The sequence below is a fragment of the Aphelocoma coerulescens genome, assembly GCF_041296385.1.
Source record: "Aphelocoma coerulescens isolate FSJ_1873_10779 chromosome Z unlocalized genomic scaffold, UR_Acoe_1.0 ChrZ_unloc_scaf_3, whole genome shotgun sequence".
Lineage (NCBI taxonomy): Eukaryota > Metazoa > Chordata > Aves > Passeriformes > Corvidae > Aphelocoma > Aphelocoma coerulescens.
In genome coordinates this window covers 175,701-196,945 of record NW_027184088.1, presented here as the reverse complement: position 1 = coordinate 196,945, position 21,245 = coordinate 175,701, and the positions used below count along the sequence as shown (strand labels likewise).

General features: G+C 45.8%; 1 protein-coding gene and 1 long non-coding RNA gene across 3 annotated transcripts in view; one reads left to right on the top strand and one right to left on the bottom strand.

Annotated features, from left to right (window-relative positions):
* The first annotated feature begins 209 nt into the window (after positions 1-209).
* On the top strand, positions 210-11,940 carry LOC138103991 (uncharacterized). Its single transcript, XR_011147910.1, has 3 exons — positions 210-368; positions 10,809-10,893; positions 11,721-11,940. It is a non-coding gene; the product is annotated as an uncharacterized lncRNA (long non-coding RNA).
* Positions 11,941-12,721: 781 nt separating this feature from the next.
* LOC138103989 (3'-5' RNA helicase YTHDC2-like) overlaps positions 12,722-21,245 on the bottom strand; it is a 30,504-nt gene continuing 21,980 nt past the window's right edge. Inside the window, exons 25-30 of one of the 2 annotated variants that reach the window (XM_069002672.1) lie at positions 19,805-20,094; positions 19,225-19,402; positions 18,013-18,216; positions 15,997-16,179; positions 14,826-14,925; positions 12,722-14,680 (exon numbers count right to left, since the gene is read on the bottom strand). In XM_069002672.1, the coding sequence (XP_068858773.1) occupies positions 14,836-14,925; positions 15,997-16,179; positions 18,013-18,216; positions 19,225-19,402; positions 19,805-20,094 (945 nt within the window). In that variant the 3' untranslated portion in view covers positions 12,722-14,680; positions 14,826-14,835. The remainder of the gene's footprint in view (positions 14,681-14,825; positions 14,926-15,996; positions 16,180-18,012; positions 18,217-19,224; positions 19,403-19,804; positions 20,095-21,245) is intronic. The other variant, XM_069002673.1, reaches the window with a different exon arrangement.

Sequence of the window (21,245 nt, the reverse complement as noted above, 5' to 3'; positions counted from 1 at the left end):
AAACCTTCAGAGCCCAGCTGCCTTTGCCCCATCCCTGGCTCTGGGGCAAAGACACCCTGCCGTAAGTGCCAGGCCCCAGCACCTTGGTGCTGGATGCACCAGTGTCATCCCAACATCAGCAGGGCAGGATGCCAGGGCTCTGCAGCAGGGAGTGTGTGTGGGAGGCCACACGCAATGCCCTGCTTGCCTCTGCTCTCTGCAGCCGGGACACCACCCCGCGCCCACGGCTCTGCCTGGACATGGAGCAGCTGTGGGTGCTGAGCAGCAGTGGTGGAGAGAGAAGTGGAGGAGCAGCAGGAAGGCAGCAATGAAGACGGCACCTCCAGCATCCTCACCTGTCCCACCAGCTCCTGTACTGCCACTTTTGGGTGAGTTGTGGTGCCACATGCCATGGCAGGGCAGGAGAGGTTTCCAGCCATGCACACACCAGCCTGGGAATGACCTCTGCCCTTCATGCCGAGCCTGGGCAGGGAGTGGATGTGGGTATTTCCATGTCCTACATCCCCCAAGCACTCTTTGGTCCCCAGAAGGGAGGGGTGAGAGCCTCTGCTTGGGGCACATCAAAGGGAACCAGGGCTTGGGCAGCAACTCTGTCCTACCCTCACCATGGGGCTTCGTCCTGCCCCTGTGTCCTTCCCACAGGACCAGGCAGGTGCACGTCTGCCCTCGGGCTGGGGAGCAGCAGGGCCTGTGCTCGCCTCTTTTTGAGGCTCCAGGTGCTGAAGGAGCTGTGGGTGGGCACCCCACAGGGGTAAGCTGGGGAGTGCTTCAGGAGCAGCCGTACAGGGGAACACAGCTGGGGAGAGCTGCCCCTGCAACTGTGGGCAGCTCTCAGGAAGAGCTGCCTGACAAGAGAGGAGAGGCAGCTTGGGGGTCATCCAGCTCTCTCCCTCTTCACGGGACCAAGGGAGCCCGAGTGACCTGTGTCCCATCCATGAAAGCCCTGGAGAAGGAGTTGAGCCGGGCCGTGCTGTTGCCCACCGACCACAAACACAAACCAACAGAGAGTCAGTTTATGCGGTGCTTTATTCAGGGCCCGGGGACCTGGGGACTAGTGTCCCAAATCAGGCTTCCCAAAGGCCTATCGTTTCACTCAGCTCTTTATACAGTTTCAAACATTGGCACACATACAAGATTTAATCTTCAAAGTAAAACATACATCACAAGGATTAACAATTGATAATCATACCCTACGCCATATCTCTCTATGGTTGTCTAGTCTTAGATAATGCTCAACGAGCTCCTACCACTGAAATCCCCCTTGCATGCAACATATATCAACCCAGAACAATTTACTTTTAGACAGGTTCACCGTGCCTAGCTAATTCACTAACGGGTTCACCATGCCCAGCTAATTCACTAACGGGTTCACCATGCCCAGCTAATTCACTATTCCTAACCTCCCCACCCAGTACATTCTATTCCTGTTTCCCCAGAGAACTATTTCTACACCTGAGGCCTTACAGCCTAGCAGAGCCTTAGCCTTACTACTTCTAAAATCCAATATCCTATCCTTTTTGTAACAAGTCCCCCCTTTTGAGCATCCTTCGAGCTTCTTCTGGGTTCGCAAGGATGCTCAACAATTCATGTCGCTGTTTCGCGATAAGCAGGAGGTGGAACGGCTGGTTCTGCCAGGACTTCTCTTCGCATTATCGCCTTCATTATTCGCCGAGTATGTTGACCTTCCTTGACAATCATTCCTAAAAGACACTTATATACTATTAAGGCAACTAAAATGATTATAACAATCATGATTCCATATTGTACAATTGAGGATATCCATCCGGACATCCGAATTCCCAGGGAGCTGAACAGTTCTCCAACCCAATTGTGTTCTGCCTCTTTCTGAATATCATTCACCTTTCCTTCAATCCGTTCTAATTGACTTATATCCTTTTCTACTTCTTGTGTAACATTCGGGATGTGAATGCAGCAATGGTCGTCTCTACCATGCAGATATCCACATACGCCATGCTCCTTCAACAATATCATATCTAGAGCCATCCGATTTTGAATTGTCATTCTAGACGTAGCTTGTAACTGCAGATTTAAGTCCTTGAATCCCTTCTTAGTCACAGCCGCTAACCTTTCTGTTTGTCCTAACAATTTGTACAACATTTCCCTGTTTCGATATGATGATATTTGTGCAAAGAGAGATTCTAATACCCACCCAAATTTAATTCCTGAAGAAGGTTCATGCCAATCTTCCCCTTCTTCTAACCCTATGTCCCCAATTTCCTGACTTATATCTCGCTTATGTCTTATTTGTATTTCTGAGGCCGTCAATTTTGTCGATTTCCAGAAAGGACAAAGAGTTGGAACTCCTAAAGTAATTTGTGTAGTTGGACCATCTACCGGCATATGAGTGGTCCAATGTCCATGACCCATTACCCAAACTAAATTTCCTGGAGCTCGGATTGATGTAGTTTTACAGTTTAACTCTCCTTCTGTATTTTTGTCTGTTATCGTGTGGTTATATCCCCTACATTCACAGCCAAATCTCAAAAGTACCTTTACCGGCAGTAGACTCACAGACTCACTTGGGCTGTCACAAGTGAAGACCTCAGTGCAATTCCAATCGGTCATCCTAGGTGCATCTTTCCTCCAACTATCCTGTTCTTGATAGGTCTTTGAGTAAGTTTGATTTTTCCGTCCCTTCCAATGAATACACCATTGAACTGTTCCTATATAACTATAAGTTTCCAACAAACTAGGTCCCCAGATTGTCTGCCATTGTTCCATGGTAGTTGTGTTTGTAACATTCTGGCATGTTATTTCAAAATATTGTTCAGTTGCCGGGACTTCTCGTGTTTGCCTCTCATCGTATTCACACCATCCTACTCCCTGGAATCTTCCGATTCTGGTAAATACAGCATTTGGAAGCTTATAACAATCTGCTCGAGTCCTCGGGGTTTTCCTCCTTATCACATTTGTCCGATTAACCAATTTAGTTCGGCTCCTAATCTCCTGGGTACAACTTAAGGTAACTGTTCGATTAGATGCAGGCATGTCTGGAGCTGGTATAATTCCCCATGGTATAGGGTCTCCTGCCGCATGGGGCAAAGGCAGACATGCAGTGATTGCTGATACATTTTGTGTTTGCCCAAAATCCCTAATTAAACCCACAATCAGATTCTCTGGTTTGGTTTGGATTTCATCCTCTAGTACCTGCCGAGTCACCCTTGTTCTTTCAACATAAACACTAATCATCCCGGCTGCCCACCAATCATCTCGAGCAACCCAACACCAGTATTGTCCATTATCTTGCTGTTCCAGGACCTCTTTAATTACTAACACTATTTCTTGGGGTTTTCTTTTAATTTGATATTTCCCTTGAGCCACCAAGCTTTGTCCTCCAAACCACCATTCATACTCAGTATAGCTTTCGGTTGGTATCCTACATCTTAAAACCAAATCCTGCCCTTCCTTTGCGTTATATATTTCCTGTTCAGGCTTGATTCCTTGCTCCTGTTGTAATACCACTTCTACCTTCCTGACCCCATAACCTCCACTATCACCACAAACGATAACACAAAGATATTTACCCTCCGATCTACCAATCTCTGAGTTCGTTATATTCAACCATCCCCTGCTCTCATTTCCCAGCGTCCACCAACTTGTCCCTTGTACCTGTGGATTCCACATTTCCTGTGTCGTGTTCCATTTCCACCATTTCATTCTAATCTGTTTCTGACACCCTGTCTTAAACCTATGAGTACATTTTATTCTGAGGGGAGGTCCGTCCCACATATCTACTTTCCCATTTGGGAGATTCACCTGGACCTTATTTTCTGATTCTGTTTGGGAGATATTTAAAATGTCAAGATTTACGAATCCATAATCATAAGTCCCTTTTATCCAAACCACACAAGCGTATTTTCCTGTTCTGGCTTTTGTTATATTGGATATCTGCAGGGTAATCCTACCTTTTTGCTGCTTCTCATCCCAGACCGTTTCTACTCCTTTATCGGGAATTTGATCCTTGGTGATCCATTTCCATTGTGCCCTGACTCTGTCCCATCCAGCTCCCTGATCATCGACAAACAAACATGTAAGATTTACATTTGAATTCTCCGGTACCCACACCCTTGATTCAGGTATTGTGATTTTAACAAAGGTTTCAACAATTATTATTTTACTCAAGAGTAACAACAACAGCATTAATTTTTGGCTTTGAACACCATTCTGGTGGGAGATAGGGGTTCCACCGACCATCGGGAGGGGACCTTTTTGACCCGTGTGTAATGGATCCAGCTGTTGATCCCGTCGACCTTGACGGCGGTGTAAGTTGTCATTATCACTTGATGGGGGCCGTCCCATGTTTCCTTCAGAGGCTCCACCGACCAGTTCTTCACGTAAACTTGATCTCCTGGGTGAATATCGTGAGCAGGAGTGTCCAGAGGTAACGGTCGATTCCACTCCAGCGTGGATCTCAGTGCTGCAAGGGTCTTATTTAAAGACAGAACATAATTTACAATCATCTGATCCCCAATTACATGTGGGTCCCCTTGATAGGTTACAGCATGATATGGTTTGCCGTACAAAATTTCATACGGACTTACCCCTATCCTTTCTCGTGGTTTAATCCTAATCCTCAGAAGGGCTAGAGGCAATGCTTGGGGCCACTGTATTTTAGCTTCTTGACAAATCTTTTTAATTTGATTTTTCAGAGTTTGATTCATTCGTTCCACCTGACCACTAGATTGAGGTCTCCAGGGGGTGTGTAAGTGCCACTGAATTCCCAGAATAGTAGAAACTTCCTGCACGATCCCTGCAGTAAAATGTGGTCCTCTATCTGATGATATTCCTAAAGGAACCCCAAACCTTGGAATAATTTCCTTGAGAAGGGTTTTCACTACCTCCTTGGCCTGATTCGTCCTGCAAGGGAAAGCTTCGGGCCATCCCGAAAAGGTGCACACATAAACTAGTAAGTACTTGTATGCCTGAGATTTTGGTAACTCGGAAAAATCTATTTGCCAATAATCCCCTGGTTGTGGCCCTACACGTATTTTCCCCATTTGGACCTGTCTTCTAACCAACGGGTTATTTTTAATGCAAATCGGGCAGGTGGCATTTATTCTTTTGGCCATTGTTATCATCGAATTAGAGAGTACTATTTTCTTTAGATATTCTACCAATGCTTCTGCACCACAGTGGAGTTTGTTATGTTCAGTTTCCATGACTACTTTCATCAATCCTACTGGCAGTATAACTTGTCCGACCGGTGTTACATACCATCCTACAACATTCCTTCTTGCTCCAGTGATTTGTGCCAACCGTTCATCCTCCGGAGAGTAGCACGGTTTCTCTTCTAAATAAGGTGCAGCGGGATTTTCTCTTGTCGGTATCAGAGCCATTTGAGTCCAGACCAATCTGGCTGCCCTTTTCGCAGCTTCATCTGCCATCCGATTCCCCTGAAATTCTTTCCCGGAGTCTGCTTGATGACCTCGGACATGCATGATCGCTACTGCTTTAGGTAAGTGTACAGCTTCCAGCAACTGAATTATTACTTCCTTATGTTTGATCTGTGAGCCTTGAGAGGTCAAAAGTCCTCTTTCTTTCCACAAAGCCCCATGGATGTGAACCACACCAAATGCATACTTTGAATCAGTCCAAATGTTTACTTTCCTGTCTCTACTAAGGACCAATGCCCTTACCAACGCCCATACTTCTGCTTTTTGCGCTGAAGTTTCTGGAGGCAGTGCTTTAGCTTCCACTATTTCTTGGAGTGTCACCACAGCATACCCTGCATACCTGGTTCCATGCTCCATAAAACTGGATCCGTCCGTGAACAGCTCCACATCGGGATCTGCCATCGGGACATCTTTCAGATCCTCACGGCTGGCATACACTTGTTCGATCACCTCCACGCAGTCATGCTCCAGTTCTCCTTCCTCTTGGGTGGACCTGAGGAATTCTGCTGGATTGAGATGGTTGGTTATTTTTAATTCAACATCATCTTGTTCCCGCAACTGAGCCTGGTACTGCATCATTCTGCTGGAGGAGAGCCAATGCCCCCCTTTTTGTTCCAAGACGGCTATGACCATGTGAGGTACATATACCGTGATGTGTTTTCCCAGCGTCAGTTTCCGTGCTTCCTGAATTAGGATTACCGTAGCAGCCACTGCTCGCAAGCACCCCGGCCACCCTCCGCTCACCATGTCCAGCTGTTTCGAGAAGTACCCCACGGGCCTCTTCCATGACCCCAATCGCTGTGTGAGTACTCCTAAAGCTAATCTCTGCCTTTCATGCACATACAATTGAAAGTCTTTTGTCAGGTCTGGCAGACCCAGGGCGGGGGCCTCTTGAGTGCTTGCTTTAATTCCTGGAAAGCCTTGTGCTGTGTCTTACCCCACTTGAATTCGGGTTCCTTGATTGTTTCGTACAGTGGTTTGGCCATGAGTCCGAAATTCGGAATCCACAGGCGACACCAGCCGACCATCCCTAGGAAAGATCTTAATTCCTGATTATTTCGTGGTACAGGGATTGCACAGATGGCTTGTATGCGATTCACCCCTATTCTCCTAACTCCTTGTGATATTTCACATCCCAGATAAATTACCTTCTGTCGCACCAGCTGCGCTTTTTCCTTGGATACTCGGTATCCTGCCTGACCCAACATGTTTAATAGTTCAATTGTTAACTTTAAGCACAGTCCCCGCTCCTCTGTTCCCAGGAGTATGTCATCCACATATTGTAAAACAACATAAGAAAAAGGAGACTCTTTTACCTTGGTAGTTTTCCATTCCTCTAACTCCTTTGCTAGCTGGTTTCCAAAAATGGTGGGTGAACACTTAAATCCTTGTGGCAACCTGGTCCATGTTAACTGTCGCTTGCGGCGAGTGTCTGGGCTTTCCCATTCAAAGGCAAAAATGTATTGACTCTCGGGGGCCAGTGGGATGCAGAAGAAGGCGTCTTTTAGATCAATCACTGTGAACCACTGAAAATTCTCAGAAATCGATGTTAACAATGTATATGGATTGGCCACCACCGGGTGTATATCTTTGGCAATTGCATTTACTGCTCTCAGGTCCTGCACCAACCTGTATTTCCCATTTGGTTTCCTTACCGGAAAGATTGGAGTATTAAATTCTGATTCGCATTCTTGTAAAATCCCTAATGCTATAAATTGTGTGATCATTGGGGCAATTCCTTTCCTGGCTTCCAAACTAATAGGGTACTGTCGAACTCTTACCGGGTGTGCCCCTTCCTTTAGTTCAATTTTTACAGGAACGGCTACCCTGGATCTGCCCGGGGTCCCTGTTTCCCATACCCACGGGACTACTGCCTGCTCTATTTCCTGGGGTATCTCCTCTGTCTTTGTCTCTTTAATCACAAAAAGTTTTGCCAGATTCCCCTCCGGGATTTCTAGTTTAGCACGCCCTTTCTCGAATATGATTTTTGCATCCAGTGCCGATAATAAATCTCGCCCCAACAAGCATTCCGGGCTGCTTGGCATATATAAAAACTGGTGATCCAATTCTTTGTTTCCAAATTTGATTTCCAGTGGCCGCAAGAATGACCTCTCCACCACCTCCCCCGACACCCCTACTACTTTCACAACTGAATCACTTAACGGTCCTATTTGTTCATTGATTGCAGAGAAAGTGGCTCCTGTATCTACCCTAAATTCCCTGGGCCCCCCGTCAACTTCCAGGACCACTTTTAGATCTTTATCTAGTCAGCTCTGATTTTGATAGTTCCCCATCATAAAGGCTTGAGCAACACCTTGTGGTCCTGGCGCGAAAGGGTTTAACCCATCATTCGCGTTCATTCCCTGATTTATGGGATTCCTTCCTGGAAAGTTACTCATCGGTGTCCCCATCCCCAAATTGAGGGGGCACTCATTCTTCCAATGACCTTCGGCGAAGCATCGGGCACACTGATTGGGCCCCAATTTACCTCTACCCCTACCCATCATCTGATTCCCTACATTCTGATTCACAAAACCTCCGAAACCACCTCTTCCCACACCCCCGTTTCCTCTGCCTCGTCCCCTCCCCCGGCCTCTCACATTCATCTGACTTGCCTGTTGTAACACTGCCAACATGCTTGCTTGTTGCTTCTTTATTGCCTCTTTTTCTCTATTATTATACACTTTCCATGCTACTTCAAGCATTTTCTCCAAGTCCCGAGTGTCATTCCCTTCTAGCTTTTGTAGCTTCCTCCTAATATCCTCCTGTGACTGTCCCATAAATATCAAGGCCATTTGTAGTTTTCCTGCCTCCGATTCCACGTCTAAGTCTGTATACCTCCGTGCTATTTCTTTCAGCCTCTCCAAGAACGCAGATGGTGACTCTGCCTTATCCTGTCTTACCGCATACAACTTAGACCAATTTAAAGTCTTTGGGATTCCCCTCTGAATTCCTTCCACCAACAGCTCCTGATAAACCTGCAACCTATGATACTCTTCTGCCAAATTAGGGTTCCATTCTGGATCTTCCCTTGGTACTATTTCATTCACATTCCCTATTCCTTGTAGTGCTGGTGCTTGCAACTGAATCATGTCCCTTGCCCGATTAGACATAGCTTTAAATACCATCTCCTTTTCCGTAGAATCCATTATCGAGTCTAGCAACACCTGTAGGTCATTCCAGTCCGGATTCTGTGTCTTTATTACCATTTTCACCACCCGAGCCACCTTTTCAGGATTTTCTCTATAAGCTCCAGCAGATTGCTTCCAAATTATTAAATCATTGGGGGAAAACGGAACTTTCACTCTGACCCGATCCCCTGTTGGTCCAACTGCTTCTCGCAATGGGGCCATTAGATGTGCTCGAGAAGCGCTTTTTCCCCTGTCCAGACGCCCTCTGCGAGTACGCTGGGAGAGTGGAGTTCGGGATTGTTCCCTCCCTCTCTCCCTGGGTTCGGGAGTTCGGGATCGTTCCCTCTCTCCTTCCTCGGAGTCAGATTCCTCTTCCGAAGAATCTGAGTCCGGGAGGGGGAGGTTGATTGGGTCGGATGGTGATACCAACAAAGACACATCCTCCTCAGGCTCAGAGAACCGTACCCTTCGCTCTTTACAACCCACGCATTCTTCTGGTTCCGTTTCTAACACCATCATTCCACATTTCCTCTGCCAATCCTTTTTTCCTATTAGCTGATAGAACAAATCCAAATAGGGTATCTCATCCCACTTCTCATTTTCCCGTAGGTACCGCATCATGGAGGTTATAATTTCAGAATTAATAGTGCCATTCCACGGCCACTGCATCCCCCCAGTTTCATATTCAGGCCATACCTTATTACAATAATCAATCAATTCCCTTTTCCGCAGCTCCCGTCCCAATTTACCCTCCTTCCAATGACTTAGCAAACACCCGAGGGGAGAATCCTCCGGAATATCCTTATCTGAACTTGACAAAGCCCGAAACACCCGCAACGGCATCATTCCAGAGGTATGCAACCACACAATAACACACACACACCTAGTAACACACAGACTAATACCAATACCAATTACCACAATATCCAATTCCCTCCTTGCTTATCTCGTCGCCGCGAGAAGCAAGGGCTGGCTCTGCAAAGCTTTCGCTCTGTCTGACGGCCAGCGCCTAGGCTTTATAATCCAAACCAATGCCCCAACCCTGCGAGTAGAGACTCGTCTTACCGGGCAGGCTACCACCACCGGTTTAAAAGGAATAAAGCACCTTGTGGGCTTACCTCACGGTTGTCCGTCGGACGCGGGGTCGGGCACGGGCTGATGTCTCCCCAGAAATCACCTGGTGCCGGCACGGAGCAGATCACCCCGCGAACCGCCCCTACGACCCCCGGAGTCCTGCCGCGGTCGCCAGAAAACTGTTGCCCACCGACCACAAACACAAACCAACAGAGAGTCAGTTTATGCGGTGCTTTATTCAGGGCCCGGGGACCTGGGGACTAGTGTCCCAAATCAGGCTTCCCAAAGGCCTATCGTTTCACTCAGCTCTTTATACAGTTTCAAACATTGGCACACATACAAGATTTAATCTTCAAAGTAAAACATACATCACAAGGATTAACAATTGATAATCATACCCTACGCCATATCTCTCTATGGTTGTCTAGTCTTAGATAATGCTCAACGAGCTCCTACCACTGAAATCCCCCTTGCATGCAACATATATCAACCCAGAACAATTTACTTTTAGACAGGTTCACCGTGCCTAGCTAATTCACTAACGGGTTCACCATGCCCAGCTAATTCACTAACGGGTTCACCATGCCCAGCTAATTCACTATTCCTAACCTCCCCACCCAGTACATTCTATTCCTGTTTCCCCAGAGAACTATTTCTACACCTGAGGCCTTACAGCCTAGCAGAGCCTTAGCCTTACTACTTCTAAAATCCAATATCCTATCCTTTTTGTAACAGTGCAGCGAGTGTCTCCCTGCTCTGGGCTCTGTGCCTGAGCACCGCTCCCTCCCCCAGCCGAGCTGCAGAGACATCGCTGCTCACCTCCTTCCACTTCTCTCTTGCCCCGAGGAGGACACTGAGTGCCAGGAGGGTGGAGAGGCTGATTGAGGACCTGGCAAATGTGAGAAAGGCTGCCTCTCACCCACGTCTGCCTGCGCTGGCGTGTCAGGGATGTGTGGCTAGGAGGGAGGAATTGTCTGTGGTGCTACTCAGCAGGCAGAGGCACCGGGGAGCCGCTGGCGCCACTGGCACGTCCTTGCTGCGGCCAGCGGCAGGACTGCTGTTGCGCAGGGCAGAGAGGCCGGTGGGCCAGAGGCTGCCAGCTGTGTGCCACGCTCAGGCTGCCAGGGCTGGCTGGCACCCGGCCGCCGGCCCTTTGTGCTGTTCTGCGAGCGCACCCGGCTTCTTGCAGGCTGATCCCGAGCACGCTCCTGCCGTAGCCCCGTCCGACCAGGGAGGATGACTTGGCCGCTCACTTCCCAGGTGAGCTTGGGAAGGTAAGGCGAGCTTCTGCTCTGGCCGAGCTGCGCTCGCTCGTCCCCCGAGTGCGGCTGTGCAGCTGCGGCACCCTGCGCGAGGACATCCCCTGGACGGGCAAGGGCACCTGCGGGCCGGTGGCCACTGCAGACAATTGGGCAGGGACAGAGAGCCTGTGCTGCTGCCCGCAGCCTGGAGAAGGGCAGCGCCAGGGCTGGGGCGGCTTGTCCCAGCGCCGCGCCAGCTCTCAGGAGCCCCCGCGGCACAGCCCCACGTGCGGCTGCCGGCTGCCTGCCAGGGGTGCCGCACGGCTCCGCACGGTGCTGAAGGCAGGGCAGGGCGGGCTGCGCTGGCCTGGTGCTCTCCACTGGACTGGGTTTTGCCCTCACAGTGAAGCAACTTTGGCAGCTGTGTTTTGTTCCCTATTCCTTGGCCTTATATGAGTGCTGCCAGGATTCACCAGACATTCCCTGTGGATAGAAGGAAGTGGTACATGATTTAGGAGCTTTGTGCTACAACCTTTACTCACACCCCAGCAGTACCAAATGCAGTACGATCACTCATGTCTGCAAACTTAAAAGAGATGAGGCCATAAATCTCAGAGTTGTGCACTATACAGCACAAGGCAAAAATTAGTAAATTTACACCCGCATGGTGCCAAATCAGCTTTAAAATTGCTTCTTGGCTTGACACAAATAAAATAGAGCCTCCTCTCTAGACTGCCTGATTTGGCAATGAGACGTGCTTTTTAGTGTTTTCAGGACTATTCTCTAATGTAATACAACCCCCAATCTGCTTTCCTTAGAACCAATTTGCTTTTAAACCCAGACTTACCCTTCCTGTTTAGGTGACACATTTCAACATCTGCCAAATGAAACAAAACAGCAAATAAAGCTTTTAATCCAGCAGCATCACCTACTCTGTGCACTGCAGTTCCTGTCAGAAGATGCAACAAAGGCAGCGGGGGTGACGGCTGAAAGCAACGCAGCGTGATCCACAGGGAAGGAAAGCAGAGCAGCTAAGTGGGAACAGCAAGATGTAGAGCAACACGAGACTAACTGCTAATGTTTTCCAGACAGTGAACACCACGACCGAATACATCTGGAGAAGTGGCTGCTCTGAACAATCACTACAGCATCACTTCACAAAAACAAAAGTTAGAATTAGTAGCTGCAGAAACCCCTCTTAACTCGCTCTAAAGACAAAGTGCCTGGGAGTAACTATGGACTAATCCAACCACAAGCCTGTGCTGGGCCTGCCAGGTAGGAGCTGTGATTTCATTTCTACAACAGCCGGTGCCAAGCATTTAAAATGGAAGCTACAAAAAATCCTTCACTACAATTAAGCCCACCACGTCTTTGTAGGTGTTGTGATGACGGAGCAGAAATTACACCAGCTCAATAGTGGGGAAAAGAAAATGCAAGAAAGCAAATATTGAAGCAAATAGTTGCGACAGATTAGCAGTTTCACGCTGCACAGTATTTAACAACAACAAAAAAGGTCTATGGCTAAACAGCTTGCCAGCTTTCCCTGTTTGCAGGAATATGTTCCTGAGGAGGCAGCACAGCTCAGCATTTTCCCATGAGACATTGGCAAAGCTCGGACCTTCTGTGCTGAGGAACATGACTGGAGTTGTCCGGAACCGGCACTCCTCAGCCAAGTTTTGTTCATGTATGAACAAACCTTGCAAAACTCTTGACTATTCTTCAGAACCCTCTTTATGTTCCCTTCCTCCACACTCTAGTTATGGACAATGGTCTAGCTTGCAAGAACTTAATTTACTCTCAACACAGAACAACCTCCAATCTGGGATTTTTACTGTTGCTGAGGGGATGGTCACAGGCCACTTCTCCCATTTGTCATCACCAATGCAAGGATTGGGTTGAATTGCTGGCTGTTGCTGCTGCCCTATTACTTTTCAGATAGGTTCAGGTCCTTGCCCTTCTTCCTGCTTTAGTTCTCACTTCAGGTATGGTGATCACACTCAGTCATGATCAGGCAGGTGGGGTGTCTCTAAAAACTATGCTGCAGTGCTGGAGTTCTTCTGCAGGCTGATGATGCTGTTGGTATCGTCACACAAAGTGGCACTCCACTTCTGCTACCGGAGTGTAAGGGCTTTAGGCAGCCCTGCTAAAAGGAGATGGTTACAGACACCAGACCAACAGCTTAAGGGATAAACAGTCCACTTCTAAATACAGTGCACGAGAAAATACAGATCAGTAGTACAGTTACTTGGGTAATAATAATAATATCATGTAATTCACCATGACTGAGCTAGATCTAACATCTGGGCATACAGAGACTTACCATGACCATGTCTCTGTCAGGCAGGCAAGCAGGGTACAATCTCTTCTCCACTCAAGTGATCTAGACTGGCCAGTGGCCTTGTGGAATGCAAATTCCATGGCTGGACTGTCCCTTTTATCATCAAGCTGCAGAAGTCCTATCTGGGCTGCTTAACCAAACATTACACCCCACCTGTGCTGCCTCTCTGGGCCAGCTCCGTCCCTGGAGTGCACAGGGCCCTGTAAATCTGTACAAGGCACTACTGCCCCACATTCCTGCATGGGCACAGGCCTGGAAGTACTGTAAAAGGCAGCAAGAGCCTCATGCACTGTCTCGAGACACAGTGTGTTAGGCAGTACAGCCCTACATGCACCCAGTTAGTCCTGGCAAAGGCAGAACTGATGGTGCATGTATGGAGGTCGCTACACAGAAGGCAAAATGGATGCACAGGGTAATAGCCTGAACAGACATGAGAAAATAGGTAGAGGCTCAGCAGCAGAAAAAAGTTTTGGTTTAGCCAAAGAATGACCACAAACAGTGCTGACAGTGATCACACTGAATTTATACCAGCCTTACAGTACAGTATGTTAAGGAGTAAGAAAAAGCCAAATAAACCAAGACAGTAGTGGTATGGAAGAAAAAGAAACAACTTGAAAGAAAGCACAAAGACTATGTTAAATGATCATGGAAATTGTACTGGCAATTGTTTTTTATATTCTTTTAAAGAAATACAAATCTTCTACCAGTGCCTAAGTCAGTGAACTACTGAAGTGCCACTTGGCCACAGGCCTGTGAAAGACTGTTTCAGCTTGTCAAGGTGTGAGTCACAGCTTAAAGGTGAAAAATAATTGAAACACACCCAGTGGACACACCCAGTCTCAAAAGTCTCGTGCTCCTTCTTCTTTATTTAAATTAAATTTAATTAAAATAATCAAATCCAATAATAATTAAATAATTAATTAAAAAAATTTAAACGAATTAAAAATAATTACATTTAAATAAATTAAAAATTCCCATCCCCAGCTGCTTAGGTGTTTATATGACTACATTCTTCTCTCTTGCACTGTGGATGCAGAAGTTCAACCAACACTTACGGAGCCTTTCAACATAGTTGGAGTTATTATTTTTTTAACTGAACTGCAAGACTGATTAATTAAGATTTACATTCTCATACCTTGTACTGGGCTGAGAAAGCTTTAACTGTAAACTGCATATCTGAACTGTCTGCTATGCTATTTTAAACCCACAGACAACTTACAAGGGGTCTGTTGTTTCAAACTTTGTTTTGAACTTAACTGTATTTTTAAGTATCAGCTGCACGCTACTGTAAAAAAACCAACTCAGCCAAAAACCAGGCTGGCAAGGAAACACTGAAAACAACACAATTCCCTCTTAGTTTTCCACTTCTAGCTGCACAGCGTGACTAAGAACGTCAGGAGGTTGTTGCGCCGCCTTCTTCCTCATCTTTACTGGAGACATGCTGCTGGTTCTCGTGGCTGGCGTTTCAACAACCTAAACCAGCTGGAAAAAAATCAAAATGAATAGAATATTTAGTACCAAGTGTACCTGTCCTTCCACAAGCTACAAAGACTGTACTGTGATGATACACTGTACGTGGACAGCTTTTCCTCTACACAAAGGCAGGAAGCAACGCAGCAGTACCTACCTCTGCCGTACTACTTGGCACGCTCGGTCAGGTTTTTTCCTGCCAAAGGAATACGGTCCCAAAGCTGCAGCAACTGCTCTCCAACTTGTGGTTCCAGCTCCTAGAAAGGATCGGGAAATCCGGGAAGTTATCTGCACTGCTACCACTGAGCATACAGAAACTATTTATTACTGAAGTAGGTGAGGTTGCCGGTGATTGCTTTCAAACTTTCTCCAAGAGCTCATCCCTTCTGCTATTGGGACAAACATTAGAACTCCCAGCAGAGCAAGGTTTTCTTACTAGGGTTCAGCAGGAGATAAAAACTTTCAGAAGCCACCCTGGCCTACAGGCTGTTTGGGGTGTCTCCATTCCCAGGGAGATGTCAGTTCTCCCAAAGATAATTCCAGTGAACACACTACCTCCATACACAAGAAGAGACGCACCAGATACTTGGTACCTCCCACAGGTCACTCATTTACTAACTAAAGATCATTATTTTCCACATCTTGTAAGTTGAATGCCATCAAGCGTGGTGGAGAATGTGGAAAGAGAGGTCACAGGAAATACGGTGGCTGTCCTTTCCTTGTACTTCTTTCCTCCAGTTTCTTACAACGGGAGAGAGGTTTTGGAGAAGAGAAGGTGAAACAAACACTTTAGCTCTTGAGTCATCAAGATGTTTTGGGAGGGGATGGAGAGAGGGCAGAAACTGCCACAGAGAAATTCTGTGCCAATTCTTTGGCTTTTTGTAGTTGCATTTAGAGCTTTAACAGCTTTGGGAACGGTCCTAAGCTTTACTCTACCTCAAAACTCGGGATTCTCTTCAGGCTTTACAGAAAAAAACCTTCTAATTATGAACAGTTATTTGGGTGTAACAGACTGTCTAAGAGAATACATCTCAACCAAACACGGCACAAACCTCCAGAACTAAATTACAAAAAAACCCCAACAACTTCTTTTTGGAAGCATCCACCTTTAAATCATTTTTTAAACACATAAGCAAGAAGCTGTTTTGATTTTATCAAAATGTCTCCATTACTTCCGCGGTAATTCTGCATTCGCTGAAGGTACAATGCACCAACGGACTGGGATTCAGATTAGCAGACACATGAACAAGCGGCGACAAACTGAACAAGCCAATAAAAAATGCACAGTTCTACCAAGTAAAGAAAACTTTAGAAGAGAGTAACATTACCTGGCCATCTCTACTTATCTGTACTTTCTTACTGTCGTTCCACGGGTTGAGCAAATGGTGTGCAAACTGAAAAGGAATGCTTTCTTTTCGGATCCAGTCCACCTTAAACACACCTCCGAAACCAGCAGATCCCCAGTCTTGACTTTTCTCACGCCCAATTGCTGAACCCATTCTAGCAAACCCCTGGGACAAAAACGGAAAGAACAGACATAATGGGACCCCATCTGTCTGCGGCAGAACGAGAGAAATAACTGAACTTCCTGTGAAACTTTCAAAATAGTTTCAAAGTGATTAACACACTCTCCACCATGAAGCTGGAGCTTCCAAAATGTTTTACATCTAGAAAGTTAGAAGTAGCACTTCTTTTTCCACTTCAAATACGCCTTGTAGGGTTTGACCGTAAGGAATGTCTCTCACTGACAGGATTCTCACTGAAGGGTTTTTGAGCTTCGTAACAGATTAAAAAGCTGTTGCAAAACCACCTGAAGCAGAAGGAAATCAAGATGAATATTCTAGTAGAGAACAGTCCGTTAGATATTCACATTCCTTGTCAGTTGTAGGTTATTTTTGCAGAAATCCATTTGTTCCTTCTCACGTTCCCTCTATGTTAACTTTCACATAGAATCAGGAGAGCGTAGCTGTTCTTCCAAGAAAGAAGTCAAAGTTGCTTTTATTTCCTTCTTTAGTGAAGCTGGACAAAATTCCACCATGACAAGGATTCAGAAAGAAAACAAAAGAAACCCCAAACCCGAGATAGCATTTAACTTACTTCAGGACACCCTGATTTGCCCACACACCAAACAAACCAGAAGCGAACCCAACCCCACAGACAACGCATCAACTATTCAGGTGAATTTATGCCAGTTAGGATGTAGCAGTCCAAAAGATGCAGTTCACTGTGTAAATTACCAGCACTCACTGCTGTTGTAAGACACGCAGTCCTAGATAGCTCAAGGCAGACTTAAATGAGAATTAATGAAAGGAACAGTGGAAAAAAAAAAAAAGTGGACTAGAAAGAGACAGTTGGGGACAACAGAAGATTAATAGGGAAGTTAATCCCACATTCCCATGAGGGTGCAGTGCCCTGTCACAACTGGAAGGGCGGGGCAAGGTCAACCACCTGCACTCCTGACGTCGGCGTGCCTTCCCTTCCCCGCTTCCCTGTCTGAGAGCACCAATGCAACCGCCCATTTTCGGTATCAACTGGCTCGCTGAAAATTACTTGCCAGTCTTAACATCTGCGTTTGCCAAATCATCGTACGCAGGATGTCACTGCAGTCCTTCAGTGGTATTGCCAAGACAGCTGTGTTTTGGTTGGTTCCTTAGATTTTAAGTTCAGCTGATTTTTACAAATAGCTTATATATGAAGAAGTAAGTGGGCCTTTCTTTACCTGGAACAACTGAATTTAGCTGGCTCAAAGCTAACGTGCAACTTTGCACTACCAGGTCAAGCTTTTAACTTCCAACTGACCACAGATTTGACCAACAAACTGTTGACATACATCTCACTGAACACGAAGTCGAGACACAGCTCTGGAAGAATCATGGCCAGCTTCCTAACTGGAAGTGAATAAAACCAGTTTTTATTGAAATTTTAATGAAGAAATTTATGAGTTTCCTGGCTTTAAAAAGCTATGACTTGCCTGTAACTCCTTGCTCACTTACAATACACACTTTGGCATGCAAAGAGTAGCAATCCCTGACTTTGTCAGGATTTTTGGGGCGCTTTTTGTTGTTTTAGAGGATTACTGTAGGGTATAAACATTATTCTGACTCGTGATGTTTGGAGGCAATTCCGTCTCCGCCTTCGAGGGACAAACTGAGCTAACTAGAAAAGCATGTTTCAGAGAGGAATTAAATGCTCTTTCTTCAGCAAGCACAGACATCTGCACACTGCTCTGCTTCTCAGAAGGCCAGGAGTCATAAGCAAAGCTGTCCACACTACACACAGTCATCTCCTGCACCCTCCTAAACCACCAACCACTGCTAGTACTTAGTTTTAGATTAAGGACTCACCTGAAAGCATCCAGACCCTTGAACAGAAAATATTAAGTAAACCAGGCTGCTCTCCCAAAAGGCTCCATTCAGTTTCCCTTCATTGCTTGGCGTAGTGGACCATATTCCCTTCTGTTGAGAAATATCAATGTTCTGCAAGTTGCTACTTTTCATTATAAAGTACCGAACGGGCACATTTTGTCTTGGTGAAGGAGATCTGCAGCCCTGGAAAAAATGAATTAAATGAATAAATACAACAAAATAAACCAGGCTTTATTTCTGAAGCTTTACACACACGAACATAGAAATCCTTGACTGTGCTCCTCCCTTCCTCCTCCAGCTTCTAGAAGAAACGTAAAATCAGCTGCTCCTGTCTGAAATGGCTTTAAAATGTATCCGACGTCTGTTTTACACTTTGAAAGCACTTCTCGACAATTCCTCCGTGAGGGGCCGAAATCAAGTAGAGCAGAATAGGAGTAAAAAGTTTAGTGATTAATTACAATTTGTTTAAGTCTGCCACGCCTTGAGATGGCACCAAAATTAATCATCCTAGACTGCAGCCTACAGCACACCACTCCCATTTCTACCTTCAGGAAACATGTCTTCTTCCTTTTACACTGGCTCAACCTAAAAGCTGAAAAACTCAAGAGGAATTACTAAATCCTCCAGTGAGTCCATGAGGTTTCCTTTCAGCAATCTGTTTAGTATCACTGCAGTTTACCATTCAAGTATATGGGGACAATTATGACAACAAGCTCGTTCAATGTGTGCTTTGTTAAAATAACCATCACAAAAAACCCCAAGCAGTCATAATAAGGCAGGTAACACAGATAACACAATATTTAAAGAGAATCTGTATCAATGGATGCTGTTACAGAAACAGAGGAAGGCAGAATCCAAAAACTTCAGAAGTGTGTGTACAATGTACTAATTTAGTTGAAAAAAATTAATACACCTTCACCATTTATTAGAAAAAAAAAAAATCTCATTTTTTTACTTTGGATAGCTTTACCTCAGCAGTCCACAAATATTATCTTTGCTGTATTAAACTAGTGTAACAAGGATACTTAGTCTAGATTTTAAGTTCCAGAAGGAAGTATTATGCAGCCGTTATAAATGAAAAGTTAAGTCAGGTTCCTAATTTAGCAGTAAAATACCTAATTGTTGCAGAATGGTATCAGCAAGACATCCCTTTACTTTTCAAGAGCAGGGTGGTACGTTGGAGAACTCTACCTTTGCAGATACTGGAGAAGAAGGACTAGCACAGGGGCTGGGACAGCTACCGCTGTCTGCAGGCTTCACTGAGGACTGAGCTGATCCGTCATCTGAGGATCGTTTGGAGAGCAAAATGTCTTCTTCTTTGTACTTCTTTGGCTGGTGGAGTGCAGGAGATGTAGATTTCACTGAAACTCTAAAAAGGACATGCCTTGAGTTTCACGAGCACTCACTGAACAATTTACATACATACCTGTCAGCCTACTGCATGACCACATGTATTACAGCGACTACAACATACATTAAACACTAACTAAAAACCCATACCGGTCATGCATTGTTTTTTAATGCCATTGTTAAACCTCTCCTGCTACTTCTCAAAGATCACAATTCATGGACAATATTCCTGACTGCTCTCTCAAACAGCAGGCACGTGTATGAAATACTTCTCAGTGAGATTACAATGCAGCATAGGACAGTAACACACCTTTCAACTGTACTGCCACTATTTCCACCTCCTTATTACTAGCAGAAATTTAAGTGATGCTTGCATACATAAATTGCAACCTACAGTGTCTAGAAGACCTCAACATCTTACTTTTCAGCACTAGAGGAGTCAGAGAATTCAGTTTCTGTTGAGCTTTTTCTACTGTTGGTTGACTTCCATGTAGATGCCAAAGGAAGTTCTTCACAAGTCACAGGTCTCGGTCTCTGGCCGATTCCTGAAGGCTGCTGCAGACCTGCAGACCGTTCTTCAGCACTCAGAACAGCTGTAATTGCTCTTACAGTTGTTTCATCAACTTGAGACCACGGTTTAGAAGGAGCTCGCATACGACGCAGGAACAAACTGTGCCACTTCTGCCTGAGTTGCAACAGCATGCCAGCAGCCTGAAATGAATTCCAGTTCTGTTACAGACTGATGAAGATTCCATCAGGCAGGTGAGAGTACCCTGCTCTTTCCTATCAGGCAGCACCTCGCCTTCCAGTGAGAACAAGGTCCAAACTGAAAGGCAAGACCAAGGTCTTGGGGAGGGGGAATAACTCTTACTTAAAGTAAGATGTTCATTTACTTTCTTTTCCTTGGGCGCAAGGTCATTTTTGGAGCATTTCCTTTAGCTCTGTACTAAACTTAACATTGTATTGTAAATCCTCAGATTTTTTTTTCCTTTTTATCTGTCTAGAAAACCCACTTTTTTCATGCTTTACGCCCTTCCTATCAAATCCATCTGTACTCATGCACTCTTCAGTCATACCTGAGGGAAAAGAGCTCTAAGTGACATTTTTCTTACACAGACTTCTGCTCAAATGCAATGACTAAATTCAGAAGACTAGAGTCTAATTCCCATGTTATCAGAAATGCTTCCATTGAAAAAAAATTTTTAAAAATCACTCTTCTGGACATGTCTAGGACAGAGAGCATTATTATTAGAGCTGGTAAGTTCCAGTGTTTCGTGATCCATAAACTACCTCCTACCACAGCCACAGCTCTTCAATGACCTAAAGCCTTCTGTTTCAAAGAGGTTTTTATTTCTCCTTCCAAAATCTGATAGCAACTTTCTTTAGCAATTCCAGCTTCAAGTGCTCCATTTTCGATCCGATTTTGGTTATGCTCTCAGAGAAAGAAAAACACAATATGCCAATGTGACTGTTCTCTCAGCTCCTGTTCAGATTTTGGCTATCCCAGCTCATGCTGTGGCCTGATGGAGCACCACACAGGCAGGACAGGAGGCCAGAAAGAGCAGAAGGGCCATTATGCAGCCACTGTCACCTGCAGCCTGCTGTCCCCTGCAGCCTGCTGTCCCCTGCAGCCCTTATCTTTTGTCTGGCAGTCTCTTCAGAAAGTGCTCACTCGTGGAAACAGACAAAACTGCCAAGCTCAGACACATAAAACATCATATTGCCCAGAAAGTTTCTGAAGCAGATCCAACAGCAGCATCTGGACTGCTGAGGCTTTCCTGCTCCCTCAGGCGAGAGACAGGACACCCACGCCATGATGGAGGAAGAGGGATGAGCACTCTCACTGTTGGATTAGGTGACCA